Below are 26,349 nucleotides of genomic sequence, written 5' to 3'. Positions count from 1 at the left end.
AAAAAAAGCATCCTCAAATTTTGTCAGCAGAAATTATTTATTCCAGACACTGCTTGGACTAGTCATTACATGACCATTTTCTGTGTCCTTCAGGAGATGCCACTGTAGTAGGGATACAGGGAACTAAGGTAGTAAGGACAGCGTGGTGTAAGTAAAAAATGGTTTTGTTCTGAAGTGATGTGTTCAATATTCATTCACTTGATAATTATTTACCAAATATTTATTGTGCATAGACTGTGTTCGCTACTAGGGGAGAAATACTAAGGAATAAAACATAGTCTTTACCTTAGAACAGCTTACAGTTTACTACATATCATCTTGCCAAGCTCTAATGATTATCAACAGGAAATATAAACTTAAAATTGTAAGATTTTACATTCGTGGTTTTGTAGGTCAATGACTTGTACAATTTTAATATCTCTGATGCTAGGATTTAAATACTGCTAACTATGAGGCCACTGTGGGAGTAACAGTCACTTATATACTAAAAGAAAGCCACCTACTGATGCTCACCTATAAAAATGGGGTGATCGAGATGCGGACCGAGCTTTGTGAGGTATAATTCACTTAAAGAAAAAGAAAAGAGTCTAGAAAGAGGACAGCTCTTAGCCATTAATCAAAAGTTGTCTATAACTTACACAGCTGAGGACTAGAATTATTGGTAGCTTAGACACATGACACGAATCTTCCCACCATCGTCGTTATGAAGGAAATGACGATATTGGTGATGATAATAGCTATCACCTATTTACAGCTTACTCTTTGCCAAGAATCATGTAAAAATTTTGCATACTCTCAATTATTACTCATAATAGTAAGGGTTCTAAGTATTTATAACTCTGGTTTATAGATTCAATAACTGAGTCTCGACTATAATTTGTTGGCATAAAATTTACACTAGCCATCTTCTTGCCACATACAGGAAATGTACCTGGAATGAGTCCATATGGAGTCAAAAAGAGCTGAGACCTTGAGAAAAAGACATAGAACTGATGGGATCATTTAAACCCCTGAACAAGCCATGCTTAAAGCTAGATCCCCTTTTGATCACCCCTATTTTATAGGTCAATGTCACTCCTTTCTGGCTTAGGCTAGTCCGTCTTGGGCTTCTGTACTATACTATCAAATGAGACCTATTATGAATGGTTGGACACTCACAAAATTCTTGAGATGTATCCCTCACAGATGATAATACTATTTATCCTTCACAGAATAAGTGTAGAATAATTTTGAAATAAGGATCACTGAAATCTTGGGCTCTCCTTAAAGCACATTTCATTGAAGCATACTTCTCTCACATACTTTAATGGCACTCATATACAACAGTCTTTGACTTTGTACCCCAGGGCACTAGCATAAGACATTTCAGACTGGCCTCAGAGACAACCAGCCCGTGGTTGTATTCAGAGAGTGGCACCAGAGTTGATTTGTAGAGAAAGATAAATGCTCCCTGCAATATTAGAAGTCAGAGGTTAGGGTATGCAAACTTCTCCCTAAGAGTACATTATGGGCCTTATTATTCAAAACTGTATCTAGGTCAGTATCTGCCAGAGGGTGTTTTACAAAAGAATAATTTGTGAAATGAGACAAGGCCAGCGCTGTCTCTCCTATGGGTCCTCTTGCTATTTATCTAGCACCTAGCACAGTGGCTACGTGCACATGGGAAGCACATAAAAAAATACTGACTAGATAACATGGGATTTAATGGGAATTCTGGGGAGAAAAGGGTCTTTGGTCATATGTGGACCCACTGTACATAATTGTACCTGTTGATCACCACGGAATAGTACCTGCTCATGATGCGTGAGGGCTGAAATCGAGGAAGAGCTTTGTCAAACTTTGTTGCAGGACTTCTCAGCAGCCTGGAATTGTGGATATTTAAAATGGTGGATGTAATACCAGATAAACCTTAAATTCTATATAACTAGACACGTTTCCCCTTATAATCTCGGAAGAAACAGAATTAGCAGCTTGCCTCACAGGTGATAGAGGTGACAGTTCTTTGCCAATTCTTTTTCTAATAATGATGTTCTTACAGATGGTGTCTCTGAGGAGAAAGTATATCCATTTTACTGGATGTATCTGTAAATAATTTTTTAAGCATTTCTATCATATATGGTAACAAAATGGTGTTCAATAGTGTTCATGGCTGAAGATGGAGAAGCTTTTTCCCTTCATTCAATCACCCCATTCTTGATAGTGTTAGATTTTTTCCCTCCTTTGTTGACTTCACTGAAGGAAGGTCTGTGAGTGCTTTAGAAGAGTTTTTCCAGAGACATCAACACAACATCTGATGTGTTGATGTTCTCTCTCTCTTAAAGCATCTTATAAAAGTAATTTGTGGCATACTACTCTCTTTTTTATTCTTTTTTGCTTTTAAAATAGAATAAACTTTCACACACACACCAAAAAAGTAATAAAAGTCCTGAGATCAGATCATCACAACAATCTTTCTGACAGGCAATGGTGATAAAACACTAGAGTCTCTAGAAACTAAAGTGGGAAAAAGTCTTTTCATATGTAGATTATAATGTATTCCCTATAGATCAAAAGATTTTAACTCTCCCCCCAAAAAAGGACATGTAATAGTAAACATTAAAGCACTTAAAACATGTGTATTAACCCAGGGACTGAGCTTATGAGCTAATTGATCACTGAGAAACTATTCATTTACATAAATTTAATTTCTCATATCTCTATGGGATGAATAAAAAATTCATTTTCTATGTTTACCCTCTTATTCAGTCCTTGCCCTTATCCTGTTCTCCTTTGTATCAGATAATGGGTGGAGGTTGACCCCAACAGCTTAATTTCATAAACTTCTGAATCTACTGTCTTTTAGCAGGTCAGCCAAGGAGAGGCAGTGAGAAGAGTTTGTGAGGCATAAGGAAAGGAGAAGCCTCAGTGTCTCTTCCCCTTCCTCCCCGACTCAGTTGGCAAATTTGGCAGCACCACGTCTTCTTACCTGGCAGGCCAGTCATGCTTCCAGCTACCTCCAGGAAAACACCGGCTGCGACATTCCAGGAGCCCGCCTTCTCGCTTCACCCCCTCAGCCTCAGGTGAGGGGAGCATCTCACCATGGCTCCTGTCTGGATTGACTGACCACCCTCTACTGCCTTCTCTGCTCCTCCATCGCCTAAGTAACCGATTCCTTTCATTGTATTCCTTCTGCGGGAAACACTTAAAATGTTTTCTATCTGGCTAAATACCAACTGACTTCATTCCATTGTATGCGCTTTTAAGAGAATTTGTGAATGTGCATTGTAAAAACCTGGGGGAGCCTTTTCATTGTTAAGAATGAGAAAGACAAACAGTGGGAAGCAGAAAAGGGCAGAGTCCAGTCTTCAAGGTTGTCCCTACTTCTTCCTTGTATACATGTTCTAATGAAAGAAGCATCATTCAACTGAGTGGAGTGGTCAAGCTTTGATTCAACGAGCTATATTGGGACTATTTTCTCTTTTTCCTGGAAAACCTACATACAATAACCAGTTTTAACTGAAACTCATCTAACTCACATAAATGGCACATATTTCTGATTGAAAAGGAAGAAAACCAGATCTCAGTGCTGATAGTACTACCCAAGTTGAGACACATTGTCCTGGCTGAGTTAAATGATCTTTGTGGGCAATTTTTTTTCTTATATATTCTTAACACAAAAAACTAAAACCCCATACATGCAAACAGAGACAGGGACTCTAAAGACATATGCACTAGATGTATGGTCCTTCCCATTATTCAGTCCAAGCTGAGGTGAGTAGGATACATACAGGCTAAAAAAAGCCATCTATCTAGTCATCAGTCAAATCAATTCTACAAATAGTTCCTCAGTCCCTAGAGTGGGCAAAGGAATATGCCAGTTAGTATTTTCTGAAGGTTGACAACTCAGGGCCTTTGGATAATAAATAGAACCAAACATGCTCTTTAAAGTTGTAAAAATAAAAAAGCAAAATCATTCAAAGGAAAACATTGACTCAACAAGCCAACAAGATGAATAATATTTTTCTTATTCCCTTACACTACTGTCCCAAATACAGTGGCACCTCGGTGTTCGAACGTCTCTGTGGACGAACATTTTGGTTTACGAACGCTGTAAACCTGGCAGTAAATGCTTCGGTTTTCCAACTCGCCTCTGAAGTCGAACATGCCACACAGCTTCCACTGAGGGCAAGGTCCTGAGGCCCGGCTGTGGGCTGTGGATTCCTCGGTTTTCAAACGTTTCAGAACTCCAACAGGCTTCCAGAACAGATTACATTAGAAAACCAAGGTACCCCTGTAGTCTCTGTTTCTCCGTTAGCTCTTAGCCTGTAATTGCTGAACTAACATATCTTGTGCCTTCCCATGGGGCTTACTGTTGTTATATTTTCTTTCTTTTTTCTTCAAATCAGTGGGATCAGTTTTTTCACCAGTTGGGATAGTTAGAACAGTAGGAAATTTTTAAACAGCAGGATCTAGGCCTACAACCTAGAACCACACAACACAATGTGAAAATTAGTTCCAACAACTTTTGTCTATTTACATAAGAAGGACAGACTGGATCAACTTAAACCCATTAAATGTTTTTAAAAGCAATGTTTAGTCATCTGACATTTTAGTACATTATTACGTATTACTTCTTCAGTCTTCAGCATCTAAGGAATGTTCTGAAAATGTTTTAACACCTTTAGAAGAAACACTGTTGGTGCCCTTTGGGTATCACCTCACCTGGGACATTTCAGTGGATGTCAACCTGATATCCAAGTACCAGAACCTGCTTTTCTTTGCCTGTGGGTCTTTTTCTTCACACTGGAACCTGCTTTTCCCACGCTTATGCCAGATCAGAACCACCAGGGAATTCACAGACCCCAAGAGCAGCCCTCAACCAACGCACTTCTTTCTTGGGCGGCATATAGCTGAGGAATGTATCAACAGTCCCCACAGGGGTAAGAACTAGTCACCTGTGGTGGTGCTTTGCTGTTAATGCACTTTTTCTGTCCACCTTCACTTCACTACCCTGTGTCACTGCCCCTCTCCCTTCCCGTGTTCCTTTCACCCACAATTTGCATTCAAAATCTTATGTAAGGGGCTGCATCTAAAGGAACCCAAAGTGAAACAAAATCAAATTATTTCTGAACTCTCCGGGGGGTCATCAGCCGGTCTCAACAAAGTGAATCAGCCTCATGCATATTTTGCAAGGAGGAACCACATGGATAAAGCTGCAGTGGATTAATGGAGAAAACAACAGTTGCAGCAACACTTCGGCTCTCTGTGCTCAGCTTCGTCCCATGTTCAGCACATCTGGCTTATTCAATCAGGGCACCTTTGAGCACAATGACATACGAAAGCCCCACGCTGAAAATGACGATGAAAAAGTCCCAGAAACAAAGTCCATGCTCACTTACTGACCAGCTCTGCTTCTTCATTTATTAGTTTGCCATTCGAGATGCCAGTGAGTTATGAAAACATATATTCTTTCCCTGACCAACATACAATGATGCTATTTTTTCTCTGACTATAGAAAACTAAAAGTTAGATGCAAATTAGTGCGAACTTAGCTGACTTTAGAATCTCAAGCAGTGAACTGTAAAAGGATTGTCATAAAGTGTATTTATTCCATCTGACTCGTGGCATCATGTTATCTTTCCAAATATGTTATCTTTTCAAATACAATTTTGCAGCTGATTTTAATAGACTTTACACAAAGTGTACTGGCTCCAAAAAATTTGGGGTATCTATGTGTCAAAAGTGTACTTCTGTTGTTAGCCTCTAAGGTTTTCCACTACTTCACCTCCACATTACACGCCATTACACAGAACCATAAGGGGTAGTGATTTGCTGTAGAGAGTTACTTTCCTTTTGTGTTTGGATTGCAAATTAGGTTTAGGCAAATTAAACAAAATATTATCTTATTGGGAGAAACAATAATCTATTTCCATTGCTTTTGACAAAAACATAAACAAGCTCTGAATTAAGGAGGCATTATTTGGTTGAAAAAAATCGCAAAGATGGTAAATTGGTGTTTCCATTGTTTTTGTTGTCTAAAGTCCTCATTGGTCAAAGAGAGAAGCCATATGGTTTACAAGTGAATGCAATGAACTTTTCAGACACGTGCCATCACACTGTGAACTAGCAAAGTCAAAAAGGACATTGTCATTAGAATAAAGACAAGCAGGGAATTTTAAAGGCACGAAGCCACTCTGCTGTTCTCTCAGTGTCTTCATATACTCAGGAGAGTCAAGAAAGCAGGAGCATAGAGCCTGGGATAAAACAGGAAAACAGGTAGATTATAATAACAAGGTGAAGAGGCAGAGAGCCCACTGTCACAGAGAACCTCACATTGCTTAATTTCAATTTAAAGGGTTACTTCAGTGCATGGCCTCTGGAAACTTAATAACATGTTATGGTTCATCTGAACTTGTCAGTTGGCCCCAGGCTGCAATAATCAACTTTTCAATGTCAGACTCATTTACTCCTCGAAGAATCCTGAAATAGCCGTTCTCTCCCCAAGACTTTCCCCAGGAATTGGCAGCAATCTGCAGGAAAACAAAAAAATGAAAAAGCTGAGTATTACACTTTGATATTTTTATATCCTGCCTGTAAAAACAAAGGGAATTCATAGGTAGCTTTAAATGCCTTTAGACCTATTATAAATTGTAATTATTAAGAACCTAAATATTTTCTAAGTAAGAATAAAATGGTTATATTATGCATTGGTTAGATAAATATGCACATATGTTTATGTTGACAATAGCCAGAATTGCTATAATACTTCTGTGTCGCTCAGAGAACAACAGTAAGTTAGGCATGAGAGCTTGAAATGCCACATCAGAAGGCACACAAATCTACTATGTGACTGGCACAGTGCTGGGCATTAGAGGAACAAAGTAAGTACTGCATCAACCTGTGTTCAGGGAGCTTATGGTCTAACGAAATGCAACCAACATAAGGCAAGTGCTAAGGCAGAAATATGCAGAGAGGCTCTTGAAGTCAGCAGAGGGGCATCTCGCTTATTTAGATGATTCAGGGAAGTTGTCATGGGGAAAATGCCACATGAGATGCGTGCTAGAGCTTGAGCATAAATTAACCAGGTAAGTAAAGAAAGAGGGAAGATTCAGGCAAAAGGAAAAGAGTATAAACACCAAAGCACAAAGCAGCACGAAACAGTGAAATGAAGCAATGAAACTTATGAAACTAGATCATAAAACACAAGCAGGTAGTAGGTAGTAAGGCTGGAATGGGAGGTAAGGAAATCCATACTGAGAAAATAGTAGTGAAGATAACATCACGTTTCTGAGTTGCTTCCAGTGCAAGAGCAAGCGGGACAAAATCGTATTTGATTGCCTTACTTTGTCAGAAATGAGATGGGCAGATTTCAGAAGGTAGACACAAGAGGAAGGGAAACTAGCTAGTAAACTTGTCATAATTACGTTGGAAGGCTTAACAGGGGCAGGGAAAACAGGGAGAGAAACAGAGAAATGATCAGAAAGTAAAATCAACAGCAATTAGAAACATCCTTTCTTTTTTTAAAAAATTTTTTAATATGAGAGTGTTTAGCAAGAGAGTTGGGATAGGTCCAGAATGTCTCCTGGCTTTAGAGGGAATAAGTGCACAGGAAAGCAAAAATACAAATGCAGTGTATAAAGGACAATGCGAAAGCCAAAAGGGCACACAGAGGGAGCCAGCCGGCCTCAACTAAATGCAACAGAAAAGCCCAGTAAGACAATAACTGAAACTATGCATGGGATGGTAAATTGGAGACTCCACAAGAGGCTCTGCTCTTGCCTCACAGTCACCCCACACTGGGCCTAAGACGGAAGATTTTCTCAGATGTGCTCTACACTGACATTCTCAAGGCATATAACGTCGCAGTGAGCTTTTACTATTTCCTACCATGCGAGAGAGGCCAGAACCACTCAGCATCAAAATTATCAGCTTTAAGAAAAAACAGATTCTCATCATTTCCTTTAAGATTTGACTCTTTTGCCTTATTTTTTCCCTAGCTTTATTGAGATATTATTGAAATATAAAACATGTAAATTTAAACTATGCATGTAATTAAATACACATATATATTGTAAAATGATTACCACAATAATGTTAGTTAATAGCTCTGTTTCTTTATATGTTTATGATTTGTGTGTGTATGTGGTGGTAACATTTAAGATATACTCTCTAGCAACTTCCAAATATACAATACAGTATTGATGATTATAGTTGCCACCTGTGCATTAGATCCCCAGATCTTACTTACCTTATAGCTGGGAGTTTGTACCATTTCTCCTAACCCCAAGCCCCTGGCAACCACCATTCTCTTCTCTGTTTCTACGATTTATTCAGCTTTAAAAAATTCTGTATGTAAGTGAGAAAATATTTTTCTTTGTCTAGCTTATTTCACTTAGCATAATATCATCAAGGCCCATCCATGTTGTCACAAAAAGCAAGATTTTTCTTCTTTAAGGTTCAATAATATTTTACTGTACAATGTAGTATATACCACATCTTTCTTAATCCATTCACCCACTGATAGGCACTTAGGGTGTTTCCATGTCTTACAAATAATGCTGCAATAAACAGGAGAATATAGACATTTCTTCAATATTCTTTTTTCATTTCCATTGAACATATACCCAGAAGTGGGATTTTGCATTGCCATATGGTGGTTCTATTTTTACTTTATTGAGGAGCCTCCATACTGTTTTTCATATGGGCTGCACCAATTTACATTCCTACCAACTGTGCAGAAGGGTCCCCCTTTTTCCACAGCAATTATTTCTTGTCTTTTTGGTAATAGCCATCCTAACTGATGTGAGGTGATAACTCATTGTGATTTTGATTCCCATTTCCCTGACTATCAGTGATGCTGAGCACTTTTTCACATACCTATTGGCCATTTTTATGTCTTTTTTGGAAAAATGTCTTCAAAGCCTTTGCTCATTTTTTTAATCAGGCTGTTGGATTTTTCTCTTTGCTACTGAGTTATATGAGTTCCTTATATATTTTGAATATTAACCCTTATCAGATACATGGTTTGCAAATATTTTCTTCCATTCCATAGGTTGTCTTTTTATTTTTCTGATTGTTTCTTTGGTTGTTTGTTGTAGTCCCACATATTGAATTTTGCATTTGTTGCTTATGCTTCTGGTATCATATCCAAAATATATTTGCGAAGACCAATGGCAAGGATATTTTTTCACCTACATTTTCTTCTAGAAGTCTTATGGTTTCCAGTCTTACAACTAAGTCTTGAATTCATTTCAAGTTCATTTTTGTGGGTAGTATAAGACAGGGACCCAAGTTCATTCTTCTGTATGTGGTTATCCAGCTTCCCCCAAACCACTTCTTGAAGACACTATACTTTCCCCATGTGTCTTCTTGGCTTCCTTGCCAAGTATTAGTTGATTGTATGTCAGTGGGTTTATGTTTGGGGCTCTCATTCTCTTCCCTGGTCTATGTATCTATTTTTATGCCAGTATCATGCTGTTTTTACTACTACAACTTTATAATAATGTTTGAAATCAGAAAGTGTGATGGTTTCAGCTCTGTTGCTCTTTCTCAGGATTGCTTTGAATTTTCGGGCTCTTTTGTGGTTTTGTACAAATTTTAGGATTGTTTTACCTGTTTCTGTGGAAAATGTCTTTGAAATTCTGATAGGAATGGGTTAAATCTATAGATGGCTTTGGATTTTATGGATATTTTAATGGTATTAATGCTTCTACTCTATGAACATGAGGTAGCCTTTCATTTATTTGTATCTTCTTCAATTTCTTCTATCAATTTCTTATAATGCAGTATAACTTCTTGGTTAAATTTAGTCCTAAGTATCTTTTTTATTAATTGATTTTAGAGAGGTAGGAAGGGGGGGAGAGAGAGAGAGAGAGAAATATTGATGAGAGAGAGATACATCGATTGGCTGCTTCCCTCACCTGCCCCAATCCGGGATTGAACCCTGGACCTTCTGGTGCATAGGACAACACTCCAGCCAACTGAGCTACCCAGCCAGAGCTAAGTATCCTTTTATGCTATTGTAAATCGGATTTTTTTATTATCTCTGTTTTAGTTTGTTGTTAATATATAGGAATGCAACTTATTTTTATATGTTTATATTGTACCCTGCAACTTTACCAAACTCATTTATTAGTTTTAATAGATTTTCAATGAAGTTTTTAGGGTTTTCTATCTGTAAGATCATATCATTTGCAAACAGAGACAGCTTCACTTCTTCCTTTCTAATTTCATACTTTTTATTTCTTTTCCTTGCCTGATTGCTCTGGTTAGGACTTCCGGTATTATACTGAATAGGAGAAGTAAGACTAGGCATCCTTGTTTTGTTCCTGATCTTAGCAGAAAAGCTTTCCATTTTCCATCATTGAGTATAATGTTTGCTGAGGGTTTATCACATATAGCATTTATTATGTTAAGGTAATTTTTTTCTATACCCAATATTCTGGGTATTTTTATCATAAATGGATGCTGAATTTTGTCATTTTGTCAAATGCTTTTTTTTGTATGAACTGAAATGATGATATAAATTTTATCTTTCATTTTATTAGTATGATATATCACATTTATTGATTTGCATATGTTGAACTATCTTTGCATCCCAGGAATAAATCTAACCTGATCATGATGTATCATCCTTTCAAATGTACTGGTAAAGTCAGTTTGCTAGTATTTTGTTGATAATTTGAATCTATGTTCATCAGGGATATTATTCTATAGTTTTCTTTTTTTGTAGTATCCTTATCTAGCCTTGTATCAGGTTAATTCTGGCCTCGTAATAGAAATTTGGGAGTGTACTATTCAATTTTTTGGAAGAGTTTGAGAAGAATTGGCATTAATTCTTTGTTTAATGTTTGGTAGAATTCAACAGTGAAACCATCTGGTCCTGGGTTTGAAGCTTTTGAATGCTAATTCATTCTTTTTACTCACTGTTCTGTTAAGATTTTCTATTTCTTCATGTTTCAGTCTTGGTATATTGTATGTTTTCAGGAACTTATTTATTTCATCTATATCCAGTTTGCTGGGAAAATGTTGGTCAAAGGGTACAAACTTCTAGTTTAAGATGAATAAGTTCTGAAGATTTAATATACAGCATGGTGATTATGGGTAATAATATATTGTAACCTTGAAAGATGCTAAGAAACTATATCTTTGTTTTTATTAAAAAAATTTTTTTTTATTGATTTCAGAGAGAGGAAGGGAGGGGGAGAGAGAGATAGAAACATCAATGATGAGAGTCATTGATCGGTTGCCTCCTGCACGTCCCCTACTGGGGATCAAGCCTGCAGTCTGGGCATGTGCCCTGACCAGGAATCAAACTGAGATCTCCTGGATCATAGGTCAATGCTCAACCTCTGAGCCATGGCAGACAGGCAAGAGAGTATGTCTTAAATGTTCTCACCACACACACACAAAATGATAACTATATGAGGTGATGGATAGGCTAACAAACCTAATCTTGGTAAGCATTTTGCAATACTTAATGTATGTAAAATCATCACTTTATACACATTAAACTTAAACTTCAAACTTAGTCTCCTGACACACAAATTGTTCATATGATATAAAGACAGAAAATGTTTGCTTTTACTTCTCTCAGAAATACTTTATCTTCACATCCATAAGAATTAGATCTGTAGCCATTTATCTAGTTAAGTGATCTGATTCCAAAGGATAATAAAATCTCTCTTATCTCCCCAAGAGGGCCAAAGTGTTAGAGACCAGACAGGTCCTAAATTAAGACCCAGGGTGCCAGCAGTACTGGAACATTATCTCCCTTGGTATTTACATGTCAAAAAGGATGAAGCCCATCTTTTGAAGATATTATCTGATATTTATCTGGCCCTTGAAAAGACATATTTATATTCCTAAGGGCAAGGGTAACGTTCATTCATATTCACTCAACACATTCATATTTGCTCAATGAATAGTCTTGAGTGCTATATGCTAAGAACTGTTGTGAGATATAGTAATCAACAAACTTGTTTTGCCTTTAAATATTATATTATGAGATTGAATAACTGTTCAAATTCACTTAATTAAAATCTCATTCAGAAACTTAATTGTACATATTCAAATAACATATCCTCTTTCACATATTATGAATTTTGACACTTGAAAATTAATGTTTGGCTACTTCAAACTTTATCTTAATGAGAAAAATGATATCTAAGAAAGCTGGGTTTAAGTACAAAGATGCGTCATTCTACTTAAAATCTCCTATATATCAAGACAGATACAGGTATGACCATGTACTTGGGTGATTGAGTTTTATGAGTGCCTTGTGGGGAAATCTAAATAACAAGAGTCACTCTGATGAGTACAAGTTCTAATATTTAGTGTTTTACAAGTTATAATAAGCCCTCTATTACATGCATTCAAATTCAAATAAATATTATCATGTAAACTTATATTATTTCTGAAAAAAAAGGTATATAATATTAGGACTTGACACAATTCATCATAGTTTATTATAATCAACTGAATATTTTAGGTAAATATTTCAATTTTTTTCAAACTATTTTGTATATGTAACTTTCTATTATTTTCTATAGTAGACATTTGCTCTTTCTCCATAAAGGAACCAGTACATGTTATAATTCACACACAAAAAAAAACAAAGCACTTAATCCCTATATATAAATATATAAAATATATAAATTTTATAAATTCATCATCTATAGCAAAAATACTGTAAGAATACAAAGCTGATTAACATATATGAGAGAAGTCTAACTGATACAATTGTATTAGCTAGTTATTAATGATAAGAAAAGAGTAAAGGGATGGCCAGACATTATAGGCATGTCATTTGGGCAGCTTCACCAGGAAGCTGCAATTTTGCACTCCCCAGGGAACCACTGGCCCACTCCCTGCAGATCACTGGGGGAAGGGACTAGACAACAGCAAGGAGGATTGGCGTACACACAGTGAAGTTGAGGTGTCCTAGGGAAGGTACTTGTCAATAAAACCTGGAAATAGAGATCATTCACCAGAATAGGCAGAGCCACTGCAAACTTGTGAAAATTTGGGGATACGTAATCCCCCCAAAAAAGGAGCTTGCTCTTGTGGCTCTTGGCTTTTGGAGTTCTCTTGTTCCTGCTTCCTTGCATTCACCTGTGTTTCCTCCATAGTCATGTGGGCCTGTGGACCCCACATGGGGTGGACTGATGGAGGACAATTGGAAACACAAATTAAGCTAGCCTGATGCTGGACTGGAGTGTGCAGATATGGAAAGAAATCTCTGGAAACTGGCTTTTATTTTAGCCTTATTGAAGCCACGCTTCTTCCTTGGCAGCACAAAGTGAAATGGGACCAAGGAAACTCAGGCAGGTAATTCCACAGAAATATAGCTTTCTACAATACGTCATTCTCCTGTGGGAGGAAATTCTTATTCCAGAGGTACCCTAAGAACCCCACTTCCACTGGTAATGTAACCATTACTTAAGTTTATCTAATATAGATGATAATAGAAAACTTTTTTCTGTTGATTCTCACTTTGAAAAATACCTTTTTTACAATTTATGATAATAGTAATTTAGGAAAACTATCACTATAATATTAATTATTACAATGAGTTTTGTGTTGGAGAAAATACCAGTATTATAAACAATAGTACAGTGACTAAGGATGTGGCTAAATAATACAAAGCAGGGAGGAGAGATACAGGCAGTTCTAAAATATTTACTTCACAGTAGAAGTTCAAGTAGAGTTACATACCCAAAATTTTTCTTTCCGCCCTTTGGCTCCTCTCAGTGTGCCCCATCTACAAATAATAATAATAAATATTGATATGATTTTAAATGATTGACTTTCATCTTGATAAAAATGCAAATTATTGTCAGGATTGTACTTTTTTTATTTTCCTTTTGCCCCACCCTGTCTTTCTATGGAACTGTCATCATTGCCTCACAGAAATGTGCCTGTATAGTTTCCTTTTTGACTATAACAGTATTTACTTGCTCAGACTATACTCTATCCAAAAGCTTGAAATCAAATTCACTGATCAAAGGAGATAAGTCTTAGGGCCACTGGAATATGGAGGTTTATTTTTTGTTATTTTACTTATTATATTTTATTAAAGTGTAGTTGGCATAAAATAGTATGTTAGTTTCAGATTTAAAATGGGAATTTGATAGATAAATGGATAAAGAAGGTGTGGTACATATATACAATAAAATATTATTCAGCCACAAAAAGTTTGCCATTTGTGACAACATGGATAACTCTAGACAGTATTATGCTAGATAATATTATGCTAGACTTATTATGTACAATAAATCATACAGAGAAAGACAAATGCTCTTTAATTTCACAGAGCTTTTAAAGTACTCAAATATTCCTCCTTTCTTTATATCTAGCCCTCTGAATCTCTACATAATGGTATAAATTATAAATCTCCAAGTCAGTGATAAAAAACAATGTAAATATAGATTATTGTTGTACATAAGAGAATTTATGTAAAAATGTTCATATGTATATGTTATTTTTTAAAGTAGCTATGTATCTAATGTGGAACTTCTCTATACATGTGTATATATGGAAATAAAATCCTATATTCCCAGTTCTGGCCTGTTTTCACCATAGCATGTAACAGTTCATAAAGAACCCAAAACTGCAATATCTCACTATTTTCTCTTGACTAAACCCAGTGAGGTAGATGTTACTAGCAAGTTCTACTGACTAATGAAATAACAAGACTTATCTAAGATCATAGAGTGGGAAATGTTGAATCAGAAACCCAAATCTCATGCTCTTTTTAATATGCTATATTGCTTTTCTTATAGAGTCCGCAACTGCAGTGTGTCCTGAACAGCATCAGCTTCACATTGAGAAAGCACATTGACAACCACTTTCATAGGATTTAATGGATTGTGAGAACACAGTTCTGCCCACACATCACCCCATCAACCCATCCCTAATATCCCAAATCCCAACATCAGAGCTCTTTCAAGCTAAGTCATGGTGAGCCATAACTTAAACATTCCTGGAAGAGACACAAATTTGTTGTTCAAGTATTTTCAATATGTCAGTTTGCAGAAAGTTATTTTTCATAGGGTACAGAATAGAATAATAGTACCATGGCATGGAGGTATTGCCTAAAAGTGACAGGCTTATGGTAGAGATCTTGAGGCATTCAGGAAAATAAATTAATTCATTTGTGTCCTTCGGCATGAGAATTAGGGGGGGAAAGTGATTGGGAAAGAAAAACACTAAAGAACAATTTTTCTTTCTCTTGTTCCTGATAGAGGCTAGGAGTGGCAATTACACTGATTGTCATCTCCTTTCTAGTTCTCTGCTACACACAGGGGTAGACTAGAATACTTTAAGGTTTCAAATATCTGGGCAGTGTAATGAGGAAGTTTAAACTGATTTAATCTCCAAAACCATTTTTTTAGTTTTGTAATTGCATTTATATCCTTTTAACTTTTCTAAAAAGCCATCACCATTGATAAAACTTACCAGTTCTATAGGTGCCTCCAAATCTTGAAAGGACATTACATACTTTAAGTAGTAGGCCATACCTGAAACTTCAAGTCATTCATTTCTACTATTTATCATGGCTATAGGAACAATTTCAGAAGCCTTTACCACTCAATCAAATTTTCTTTTAGATGGTCTGGCTACTAGTTACTTAACATGAAATACAAGACTAAATCAGAAGAATCTAAGGAACCATTCAACTCCAAAATTATGCAGGCAACAGAGGAACCCCATATCTGAGATCCTACTAGATTTGGTGAGAAGCTGAGGGGAGACTTGTTTGAGGCACTCAGGAGCCTCCCAGTAAAGAACTTCCAACCAAGACATAGATATTCAGACATGGCAAGCTTGATCCAGGAATTATGCCTTGATCAAAAGAAAGGAGGAACACTGGAGAGTATAAGTTGTTCCCTGTTATTTAGGTCTACCTAAACTCAGCTCTCACACTGGACTGAGAAAAATTTGGAGTTGGAGAAGGCAGAATTCAGACTTGTAATTAAAACCTGAAAGAGCTATTTTACTAAAAACTCTGTGTATTCTATAAAACACTTTAATAACACTCAAATAGAAGATAACACCAAAAGGGGATAGAAGTTTCTTTCTCACTTTGTAAGATCTTTCAAACTTCCTGGGCTCCAGTGCATTAAGGATGGTGCACAGGAAAACACAGAAATATTCAACAGAGGGGACAGAAAAGACACACAAGAAAAATATGTGATGAAATAAATATTGCATTTATTAATAAGACCATTTTAGATACCACTGGGGAGTCTAAGAAATATCAAGATGGTGTTTGGGGTCATGAAGATCTACAATTGCACTTGGAATTAAGATTTAGCAAAATAATGACTATCCATCATTCCATTACCAACAGATCAGAGACCAACTAATTCTAAAGAAATAGAACATTTTCTCAAAAAGAAAAAGAGGCACTTCAGATGTAGTTGTATAATTTTTCTTTTTCTAGTATCACCAAATATATTATAAGTAAAATAAATCACCTTTGTTTGGAGACATCTAATCACTCCTACTTTTATTCAATTGCCTATATTTTTCATATGTTCCTATAAATTTTATGATTATCTAAATAAAACTTTCAGTGATATAACAGCCAGCAATGATTCTAATCTTGTACATCTATCAACTCTTTGGAGTGCTGTAAATTTTTCTTTCAAGAAGCATTACTATTTATTATAACTTTAAGAAGCATTATTTAAAATATCAGTCATTTTTAACCCAGAGAGAATACCAGCAATCAGATAAGTCTTCAAATAAGGTAAGAGGAAAAGTAAAGAAAGGCTGCAGAGTCTGATAGTTTCAGAGACTAGGATGCTTGTGAAAGAAAATTATAAACAAAGGATGCTAACTTTTGTTCAAAATTCAGATAGAAAGAAAAGATCACACCTTACCATAGAAGCAATTGTGCACTTCCCCTATATTATATTCTCCTTCCCCTGTGTTACATCCCCCATGTCAAATAGCAAGCAAGGTCCATCCACCTCAGGATCTAACACTAGCACTGTGACCTTCAGTTAACTTTTCTCTCCACAACTTCTCCATACAGTTCCTAAGATGGTAATCAAATACCCCAGAGAGTCCCAATGGGGTGTTGGAGAACAATAGACCTGTGGGTTATTTTCTAAATATCCCATGCTCTGAAAGACTAGGAAACATCACTTTGCCCTAGGTGATTTTCTATTGTATCAGAGCAAATTCATGTAATAAAAACCTCTGTGAGGGTCTAGAATGAGTCACTCCAAGGTGGGCCTTTATTGCATGTAGATTGTTTTGAGCTAAAGGCAACTTTAGCCACCAGCTCATGAGAAACTTCTCCCCACACCTTTATGGAAACACAAATGAAGGTTATGTACGACTACTGATATTATCCATGCATAGGACAGAGGGTCTCTCTTCTTGACCTCTGGAGGGCATTTTTTCCTAATATATGTATGTTTCTGAATTGTGGTTCTGGTCTTTTGCTTGCTATTATACCAATAGGCTGAAAACTCTATAAATATGTATATATTTTAATAAATGTCCTCTTTTGAGTCAACAGCTGTCTCTGAGAACATTGGGGTCTTTATTACACTCACATTTGCCCTAAGCCCTCTTCTTTCTTCCACTTATATCTACCTCTTCATTATAAGGACTATTCACAGCATTTGTTTAGACCAGAACCTTAACCTTACTCTTCTCAGATGGTTTCTTTAAACTTGCTCCTCTAAAATGAGTTGTACAATAGGTTCACAAGCTGCAAGGTCTTACTAGTGGCTTATTCTTGCTTCACGTGACTGTACTTCATATAAACTTTATACTGGATTTTGATTTTTTTTCTACCTCATTAAATTGTTTCAATTATTTGTAAAGATCCATTAATGCTTATTTTCTTTCAAATGCTTATATTAAAAATATTTGAGCAAGGCTTAGCCCATGTACCACATTCCCTGAGGATGCCTGAGAACTCGTGGTTCCCTACATTGAGTTTACTCTCACCTCAACCACATAATCTTTTAATCTCTTCCATCTGGATTTTTCACTTTGAGGGAGTTCTGGGAACACCATCTTTTTGCATAATATTAAAAGTCTTACTGGAAAGACCATAAATTCTGCAGAGTAAAGCATGAAAACCCATTAAAAATAAGATTTTTGTATTGCTGAGGTTATGAATATCTTTTTTAAATTTTTATTGAATTTATTGGGGTGACATTGGTTAATAAAGTTATACAGGTTTCCAGTGTACAGCTCTCTAATTCATCATCTGTATACTGCATTGTGTGTTCTCCACCCCAAGTCAATCTTCCATCACCATTCACCCCCTTAAAATCCTCTTCTACCTCCCCCCACCCCCTTTCCCTCTGGTCAGCACCAAACAGGTTAGAATATCTTTATGCACATTCCCTTTTAAAGGCATGTTGTTCTTTTCAGATAACCATGCTAAACAATACAAGATTTCTCAAAACCCTATTTTAAGCTATACAAAGATAGTAAAATTGTTAGAACCAAATAACTACTTTGTACAACATTTTAAATGATAATATTTTTCCTCCCTTGGTATTGATTTTGCCATTGAGGTCAATATAGCCAATGATTATCACATTTGACGTAGTAAAAAGAGAGAATCAAGGTAAAACTTTCTTAAAGTAATATTTATATTCCCATGAATATCTCTTTTTGAAGGAAAACACAGAACCTCTTGTGAACTCCATTTATTTCTGCTTTTTTTCATTAAACTACTGTTTAGTATGAAGAAGATATATCTTTTGTCTTCAAGAGGCTGACAATCTAATGGAAGTGATATTGGGAAATGAAAAACAAAGTATAAAATAATTTGAATTCTCTAATTGCTACTTTTATAAATGCAAGTTTTAAATTTTTCTGTGGGTTACAGATGAAGAAATTAACCATCTGTGCGAGGCAAATACAACTTCTTTCACAGAATTGAGTTGAAATTCTTCAGGTACAAATGGGAGTATGGAATGTTAAACAAAATAAGTAAGTGTAAAGTCACAAGTGAGCCATGAAAAACTTATCCCTGCCTCATCTAAGAACAGCCCTTGGTCCAGTGTGACTGGAAGACAGCAATGGGAGACAGGAAATAATGTGGGCAGATTTGGCTCAGGCAGTCAAGAGTACTCATGACTACCAACCTTGGCATTTACAAAACTGGTGATAGTCATTTGAATACAAGATGTGACATAACCTAGATTGTCCTTTAGAGGGTCAACTCTGGTGTTCTTGAGAGGGATAGATTCCAGGGGGAGAAGCCTGAAAACATGAGATGAATGTTATAGTGAAAGCAAGAAATAATGAAATCCTGAACAGGAATGTAAGGCCCACAAATCAAGTATTATTTATTCTTTTAAGAGCTGTATCTCCAGCACCTGGAATGGAGAGTATTGCATAGTCAACCCTAATTAGACACTTGCTGAGCAAGTGCATCGAAGTACACTGGCAATGGGAACGAACACTGAGGGCACAGATTTGAGATCTACTTTGGAGATAAAAGTAATAGAATTTCTGGGCCAATTTACATTGACAGAAAGGGGAAAAAAAAGAGTCAAACTCAACTCCAGGATTTCAAGGTTGAATGAGCAGGCACATCACATGTGGCATTGCTTGAGGTGCACTTCACATTGCACAGAGGCGTGTTCCTGATGATCAGGATGATTTATCATTGCAGAAGACTGTCATTACAGAGGGGCCTCCTCTTCTCTGAGTTCTCTCTACTGAGAGTGGTTCTTCATATTAACCTTTAAATTCATGGCTTTTCAGGTTTCTGACAGTTAAAACACTGTAAGAACCAAAGAAAGCTGATAATTTAAAAAAATTGTAAAAGAGTCTTCTGTGAGGAATTCTCCTGTGATGAGAATAGTTATTTTCTAACTCACGTGTCAAAATCACATGTGCCTAGGAATCAAGCTCTTTAAAGGAGGCCTCGCATTGATCTAAGAATCTGGAGTTATAAGAACAACAAACATTTTAGTTGATATAAATGGTAAGTGTATTGCACTGCAGCAGAATCGGCTGGACTAAAATGCTGCAATGCTTCTGACGGTTCGGTGCTTTTGGGGTCCCATGTGTGCCCAGCAGACTTGACAATAGGAATTCAAGCTCCTGTTTTCTGGGCAGACCAGTTCTTTATTAGTGAATATAGATCCAGACAGATAAAAACAAAGTTTCTAAACAGTGTATGTGTAAAAAAAAAGATTATGTAGTACAGCCTACTAGAACAGGAAATTTCGGAGGAAAACAAATAACAAATACATAAGAAAGCCTGATACAGAACTCCAAACTTATTAAGGAAATGAAAGTCAGATAGGGTACAAGTATAAAGAAATCAGCAGATAAGCCTCCAGGCAATAACAATGATATGACTACTCTGCATATAGGGTTTTGTGTTTAAAGATGAGATGGCAGATAGACTCTCAGCTCCCTTTACACAAAGATTTGAAAGATAACTGCAGTAACAGTGAGGCAAAGATATGCAGGCTTTGGTTGCCTTATGAATGGTCTACCAGAGACACTTAGAAACTTCATTTTAAAAAAAAGGTATTCAGGCCTAGTGAGTGTGGAGGAAATTGACAACAAGGTTGTTCCCAATTTATGCTCCTGTGAAAATGATCTGCTGTCGAACAGCATTTACTATATTGACAGAATATATGTTAAGATATCCACAACCATGTGAAATGTACTGGGGAGAGAGTGCAAAGTTAAAACCAGCTATTATCATCGGTCAACAATTAACAAGGTAACATCTTGAGAAGCTATACGTTGAGGAAAAACTTCAGCTCTTCGATGTTAGGAATTTATCGTCTCATACAACCTTAGCACTGGAAGGAGACTCAGAGATTATAATATACTCCAGGGGTTGGCCAACTATGACTCACAGCCTAAATCTGGTCCACTGCTTGTTTTTGTAAATTAGGTTTTATGGAACAGTAAAGCTCATGCATTTACATACTATCTATGTCTGCTAATGGCAGAGTGGAGCAGTCAAGACCATATGGACCCCAAAATTAATCTAACTCTTATCCAATTTCTTAGCTTCATAAATAAGGCAACTGAGGCCCAAAGAGGTTAAGTAACATTTCAAAATTATATGTTAAGCGGCTAAATTTTCCCTAGTGCATGAGGAGCAATTGATAACAAAAGAGATAAAACGTAGGACTAGAAGAAGGCAGAAATGGGAAGGCATGGTGGGACCTTGAGTGATTTGTAGAAGATACCAAAAGAAAATGAGGACATACCTGCGAGAACAGCATGAACTAATGCCAGGAGCTACACTTTGTGCATTAGTAGAGAAATCATGAAAGGTTTGGAAGGAGTATGATTGCAGGCAGCCATAGGAAAATAAATCTGGTGGTGATTAACAAGAGGAACTAAAATGGAAAAGTGTGAGGATGGAGGCAGGAACAGTTTGGTCATTATAACAATATTCCAATCAGGGTTGCAATCATCATATCCAACCATCTCATTTGTACCCAGAAATGTAATGAACATAATTATCACAATGATGGAATTAACAAGAATAATATTTAATATCACAAATAGTAGTCATTCATCATCTGCAACTTTGTTTTTCTGAAACCTTTCCCTTTTTATTGTAGCATAGATTTGACCTGACCCTCTCTTTGGTCTTAATTGAAGTCATCAGTAATATTCTACATGTTTCTGTTCAGAAAAGACATTATAAATTGCCATAGCAACACCTCTTAACAAAATCTCCCAGTTCGTTCATTCATCAGTATTGTCATATATATCATATTCCTGGAGTATAGGATAAAATACTGAAACTAGATTATGAAATGGTAAGGTTGTATATATGCTTTTAAAAAAATGTACAGCGATTACCCTGAAAGTGAGCTCTCTTTCAAGGGACAAGCAAGCCACATTCCAGTTGACAGAATAAAGTTAGAAGCCACTCTACTTCCTACTCCTGATGTTCCCCTCTCCCAACCACACATCTCTGGAAATCCACAAACATACATTTTACCTGATTTCCATGTCAACTCTATCATATTTGGAATTTGGAGGGCAATACCTACCATAGAAGGTAGTAGATTATAAAATAAAACCTCCAAAATGAACTTATTAAACTAATTTGGAAGGTAGCACTGTACCAGGAGCTAATAAAACTTCATTACACAGGCCCCCAAAATAAGAAGTTATAGACATAAAAACTTATCTCAGCAAGAAGTGTACTTTCTCAGTAACTGAAAGCAATTCTCAGCCTTAGTGTAACCCATTACTCTGTGTCCTCTATAAATCTAAGGGATTTGCCTATACCCACCTTCCTCAATTGGACCTTTTGTTCATGTACCACATCCTTCCTTGAGGTTTAGCAACTAGGAAATTGTTTTTTCCAACCCCACTGGTTTCACACAACCAGGTAGACTAAAAGTATATATAACCAAGTGTATATATGTATATACTTAGGTAGCTTTCTTGGTACAAAGAGAATCATCATCTAATTTCATGAAAATTTTATCACATTTACCAAAGAAATTAATCATTTCCTCCTACAGTCACATTTCTCTTTTCCTTCCCATACTTACTCATCTACTTGTGTTCTTAGAGTATGCTGGATGGAAAAAATGATTTAAACAATAGTAAATTGAAATAATAAGTATATTATATCATAGATAGTACCCATAAATGCCATAATTAGAATCAGCTCCAAATTATACTTTAAAAAAATAATTCTGAAAGCAGATTCAGAGTAATAAAGGAAATATTTAAAGTATGAACTTTTATAAAATTAAAGGAAGTGTAAAGCAAGTAGCCTGCTAGGTGGCAGACACAGTCTCATTTAATCTTCACAAGAGAGGAAACTATCCCACTGTCTCATCTATCCCAAGGTAATAGATGAGAAAACTAATATACAGAGAGATTAAATATCCTTCATGAGATCACCCAGGGAGAAGGGCAGAACTAGCATTTGAACCTAAGGTTGACTCCCAACCCATGTTCTTTATGTTCCATAGCATCACCTCCACAACCAAGATGAGTCCTGCGCTGTCCAGAAGCAAAAAAGTCTGAGAGACCTTTGTGTGTGCATACATATGCATATGTTTCATATATGTTATAAGTATGTTTATAAGCCACATTGTTATGAATGTTAGGAGAGCTTTCTAAGAATTCTTTTTAAAACAACACTCGTACCATGCCTTCACCTAAAGAAAACTAAAGCTTTTGTTTTTTGCTATTGTTCTGTTCTGTAAAAGGCCAGTGTGTATTAATGGCAATTACAGAGTAGAACGGACCTGGTCAGTGTTTGAGATGACAAATCAATGAAAGACCAATGTCAAACAAGAGAAGGCAAATGGAGCACAAAGTGTCCTGTCAATGTGATTCAGTGCTGACAGAGAAGGCAGCAAGATTCAATCAGCCTGCAAATAAAAGAAAAATAAAACCCATTTATCAGTTTCACTGTCCCCAGGTCCCTCTCCACCTCTACTTTTCTGTCAATGAGTTCAGCTCAAAGGATTGCAAAAGTCTGTGGAGCCTCCCAGTAGCTTCCCTGGAGGATGGATTAATAGCTTTCCATAGCTGTACCAAACCAGTAGGACTTATTTTACTTATAAAGGCTCTCCATGCTATTCATCTCAGTATCCCGGCACCTAGCAAGATGCCTCGCACGCAATCACTGCTCAATAAAATGTGTTGAAAGTTTGAGTTGAGAATAAATTTGGGGAACATCTCAATAAACTAAATAAATGCATTTTTCACTCTTTAATGGAAATCATTCAGTGTAATAGCCAAAGGATTCTCTTAGCCTTCGTATAATCTTAACTAGTATTTTAATTTTTTCATCAAGTTTAATACACACACCATATGAAAATATGAATGCCAGCGAAAGACAAATATCACATGATCTCGCTTATACGTGGAATCTAAAGAACTTAATAAACTGATGAACAGAATAGATTCAATGACATGGAAGCATAGATGAGACTGACGAATGTCAGAGGGATGGAGGAGGGCGGGTGGGTGGAGGGGGAGAGAGTAACCAAAGAATTTATATGCACATATGCACAACCCAAGGACATGGACAATGGTGGGGAGAGGGACTCGGGAGGGGCAAAGGAGGGGGAAGGAACGGGGTGGAACGGGTCATTGGGGAGAAAAAGGGACATCTGTAATATTTTAAACAATAATAAAATTAAAAAAAAAAAACTTAGAATATTTCAGAAATAATCAGTATAGTTCTCTGAAAAAATCATGTTAAAATTTTCCAGTTAGCATTTACAATTATTTTTTATAATATGAATTGTTTTCCAGTGTATTGCAAAAATAACAGATGACAAATTTCAGCTCTTAAATCAAAGGTATCAGATAATAAATACAAGAAAAATAAAAACCGAAAAAAGAAAATATATGAATGCCAAGTAAACTCACATAAAAGAAATAAAACTTGACAGGACTTAAGATGGAGATAAAAAAAATTCTAAAGCAATTTGCATCTACAATAACAATGACAGATATAAATGCGTAGATTCAGCAAGAAGAAACAACTTCCATTTATTCTTTCTTTTTTTACAGACTTTGATGTCTGTTTTGTGTGGCCTCTAAAGCAATATTTCACACTAGCCATTCCTGCCTTCTGGGAACCCTCTCTCTCCCAGGTCTATGTGACACCAAGCCTGGTTCTCCCTCTCTCACCACTTTTTCTCTTTCCTTTACTATACCTTCCTTCATATTTGACCTTTAAATGTAGGTGTTCTTCAGGTTTCAGTCCATAATCCTCCTTTCCACTCCCAGAGCTTTAGCTACCATCTAAATGCTGATTATTTTCAATGATTTCTCTTTGAACTTACAAAATTCTGTGGTTTTAACCCAGGAAAAAAAGAGAGAGAGAGAGAGAGAGAGAGAGAGAGAGAGAGAGAGAGAGAGAGAGTGTGTGTGTGTGTGTGTGTGTGTGTGTGTGTGTGTGTGTGTGTGTATGTATATTTCCATTGGGAAGTCTCCAGAAATCTCAAACTCAATATATCTAGAATTTGATATATTAAATTCTTGTTTTCCCTTCTACCTCCATCTGCATCTCTTCCATCATCCTCTATATTAGTAAATAGAACATTTGTGCAATGTGTTGCTCATGAAAGATATTTGGGACCTACCCTTGACACCTTCCCCTCCAACCACTATTCCTTCCAACAAACTGCCAAGTCCTGTCAATTCTACCAAGAACTATACCTTACATTTATTTATTCACATTCAAAACAACCAGCCTAGTCCCAGCTACCATTATTTCTCGATCAGGACTTCGCACATTCCTTTCCTGGTCCTTGCACTACTCCCCACTTTGGCAACCGTCAGCTCGTTCTCTATACCTGTGGGTCTATCTGTTTTGTTACGTTTGTTCATTTGTTTTTCTAGATTCCACATATAAGTGAAGTCACACAGTATTTGTCTTTCTCTGACTTATTTCACATAGCAAAAATACCCTTTAGGCCCATGCATGCTGTTGCAAATGTTGAGATTTTGGTCCTTTTCATTGCTGAGTAATATTCCATTATATACATAATATTCATATAGTGTGTCCCAAAAATGTATACACACCCTTTGAATAATTATAAAAGCAGTTTTTATGAAAATACATTTCATTTTCAACATTGAGCTCTCAGCTGTTAAACTGTGTATACATTTTTTGGGACACCCAGTATACACATACCACAGCAGCTTCATCCATTCATCTGCTGGTGAACACCTATGTTGCTTACCGATCTTGGCTATTGTAAATAATGTTTCAATAAAGAGTGATGAATGCTCCTTTGTGAGTTAAAAAATGTATCTTGATTCAAGAATCAACAAATACTTAAAGATTAAGCCCTGGAGGCATCCATCTTCAGGGGAGTAAAGAACAATGAGTCCTCTATCCCAGTTAGTGAGCTCTAGACGTTCTGGACAATTTAATGCACATTAAATAAGCTTCTGGTTTTATCTTGAGTTATTTTCATGTGTACAGTAGGATATTTTCTGTACCTATTTATATGCCAAAGTTAATTTCCTTTTCAAATTTTACTAATTTCCTTTATTACTTAATGCCAACTTTTTTGCAAAAATCAAGTTTATTTTGTATTTTCACATCACTCAAAAATTTTAAATCTATATCTGTCCAGGTTTCTCCCAAGAAAATCAAGTAGTGTTTAATTATATGTCATCACTAGTAAGCCAAGAAACTCCTCCATTTACACTTCTGTCAAATAAAAGATATTTTCTATTACCTAATTTTCTCTAAGCTCAGTACTAAATAGTGTCTTTGCCCACTTCTAAGTGCTTTGGGAAAGCATCAGCACTTAAAGGGCCCAAATAGTATTACTGACCTAACATTTTCAAAAAAATTCATCCAAACTTTGAAAAATAGCAAGTAGCAATGTAAAACTGCATCCC

At 36.3% G+C, this 26,349-nt stretch overlaps 1 protein-coding gene across 2 annotated transcripts in view; it reads right to left on the bottom strand.

Annotated features, from left to right (window-relative positions):
• Positions 1–4,377: 4,377 nt before the first annotated feature.
• Positions 4,378–26,349, bottom strand: part of TINAG (tubulointerstitial nephritis antigen) — a 72,753-nt gene continuing 50,781 nt past the window's right edge. For both annotated transcript variants that reach the window (XM_081140382.1, XM_081140383.1), the window contains exons 10-11: positions 13,696–13,741; positions 4,378–6,509 (exon numbers count right to left, since the gene is read on the bottom strand). In XM_081140382.1, coding sequence (XP_080996508.1) covers positions 6,375–6,509; positions 13,696–13,741 — 181 coding nt within the window. In that variant the 3' untranslated portion in view covers positions 4,378–6,374. The remainder of the gene's footprint in view (positions 6,510–13,695; positions 13,742–26,349) is intronic.

This window comes from Miniopterus schreibersii (assembly GCF_964146895.1).
Source record: "Miniopterus schreibersii genome assembly, chromosome: 6".
NCBI classification, from domain to species: Eukaryota; Metazoa; Chordata; class Mammalia; order Chiroptera; family Miniopteridae; genus Miniopterus; species Miniopterus schreibersii.
This window is presented reverse-complemented; position numbering and strand designations above follow the sequence as displayed.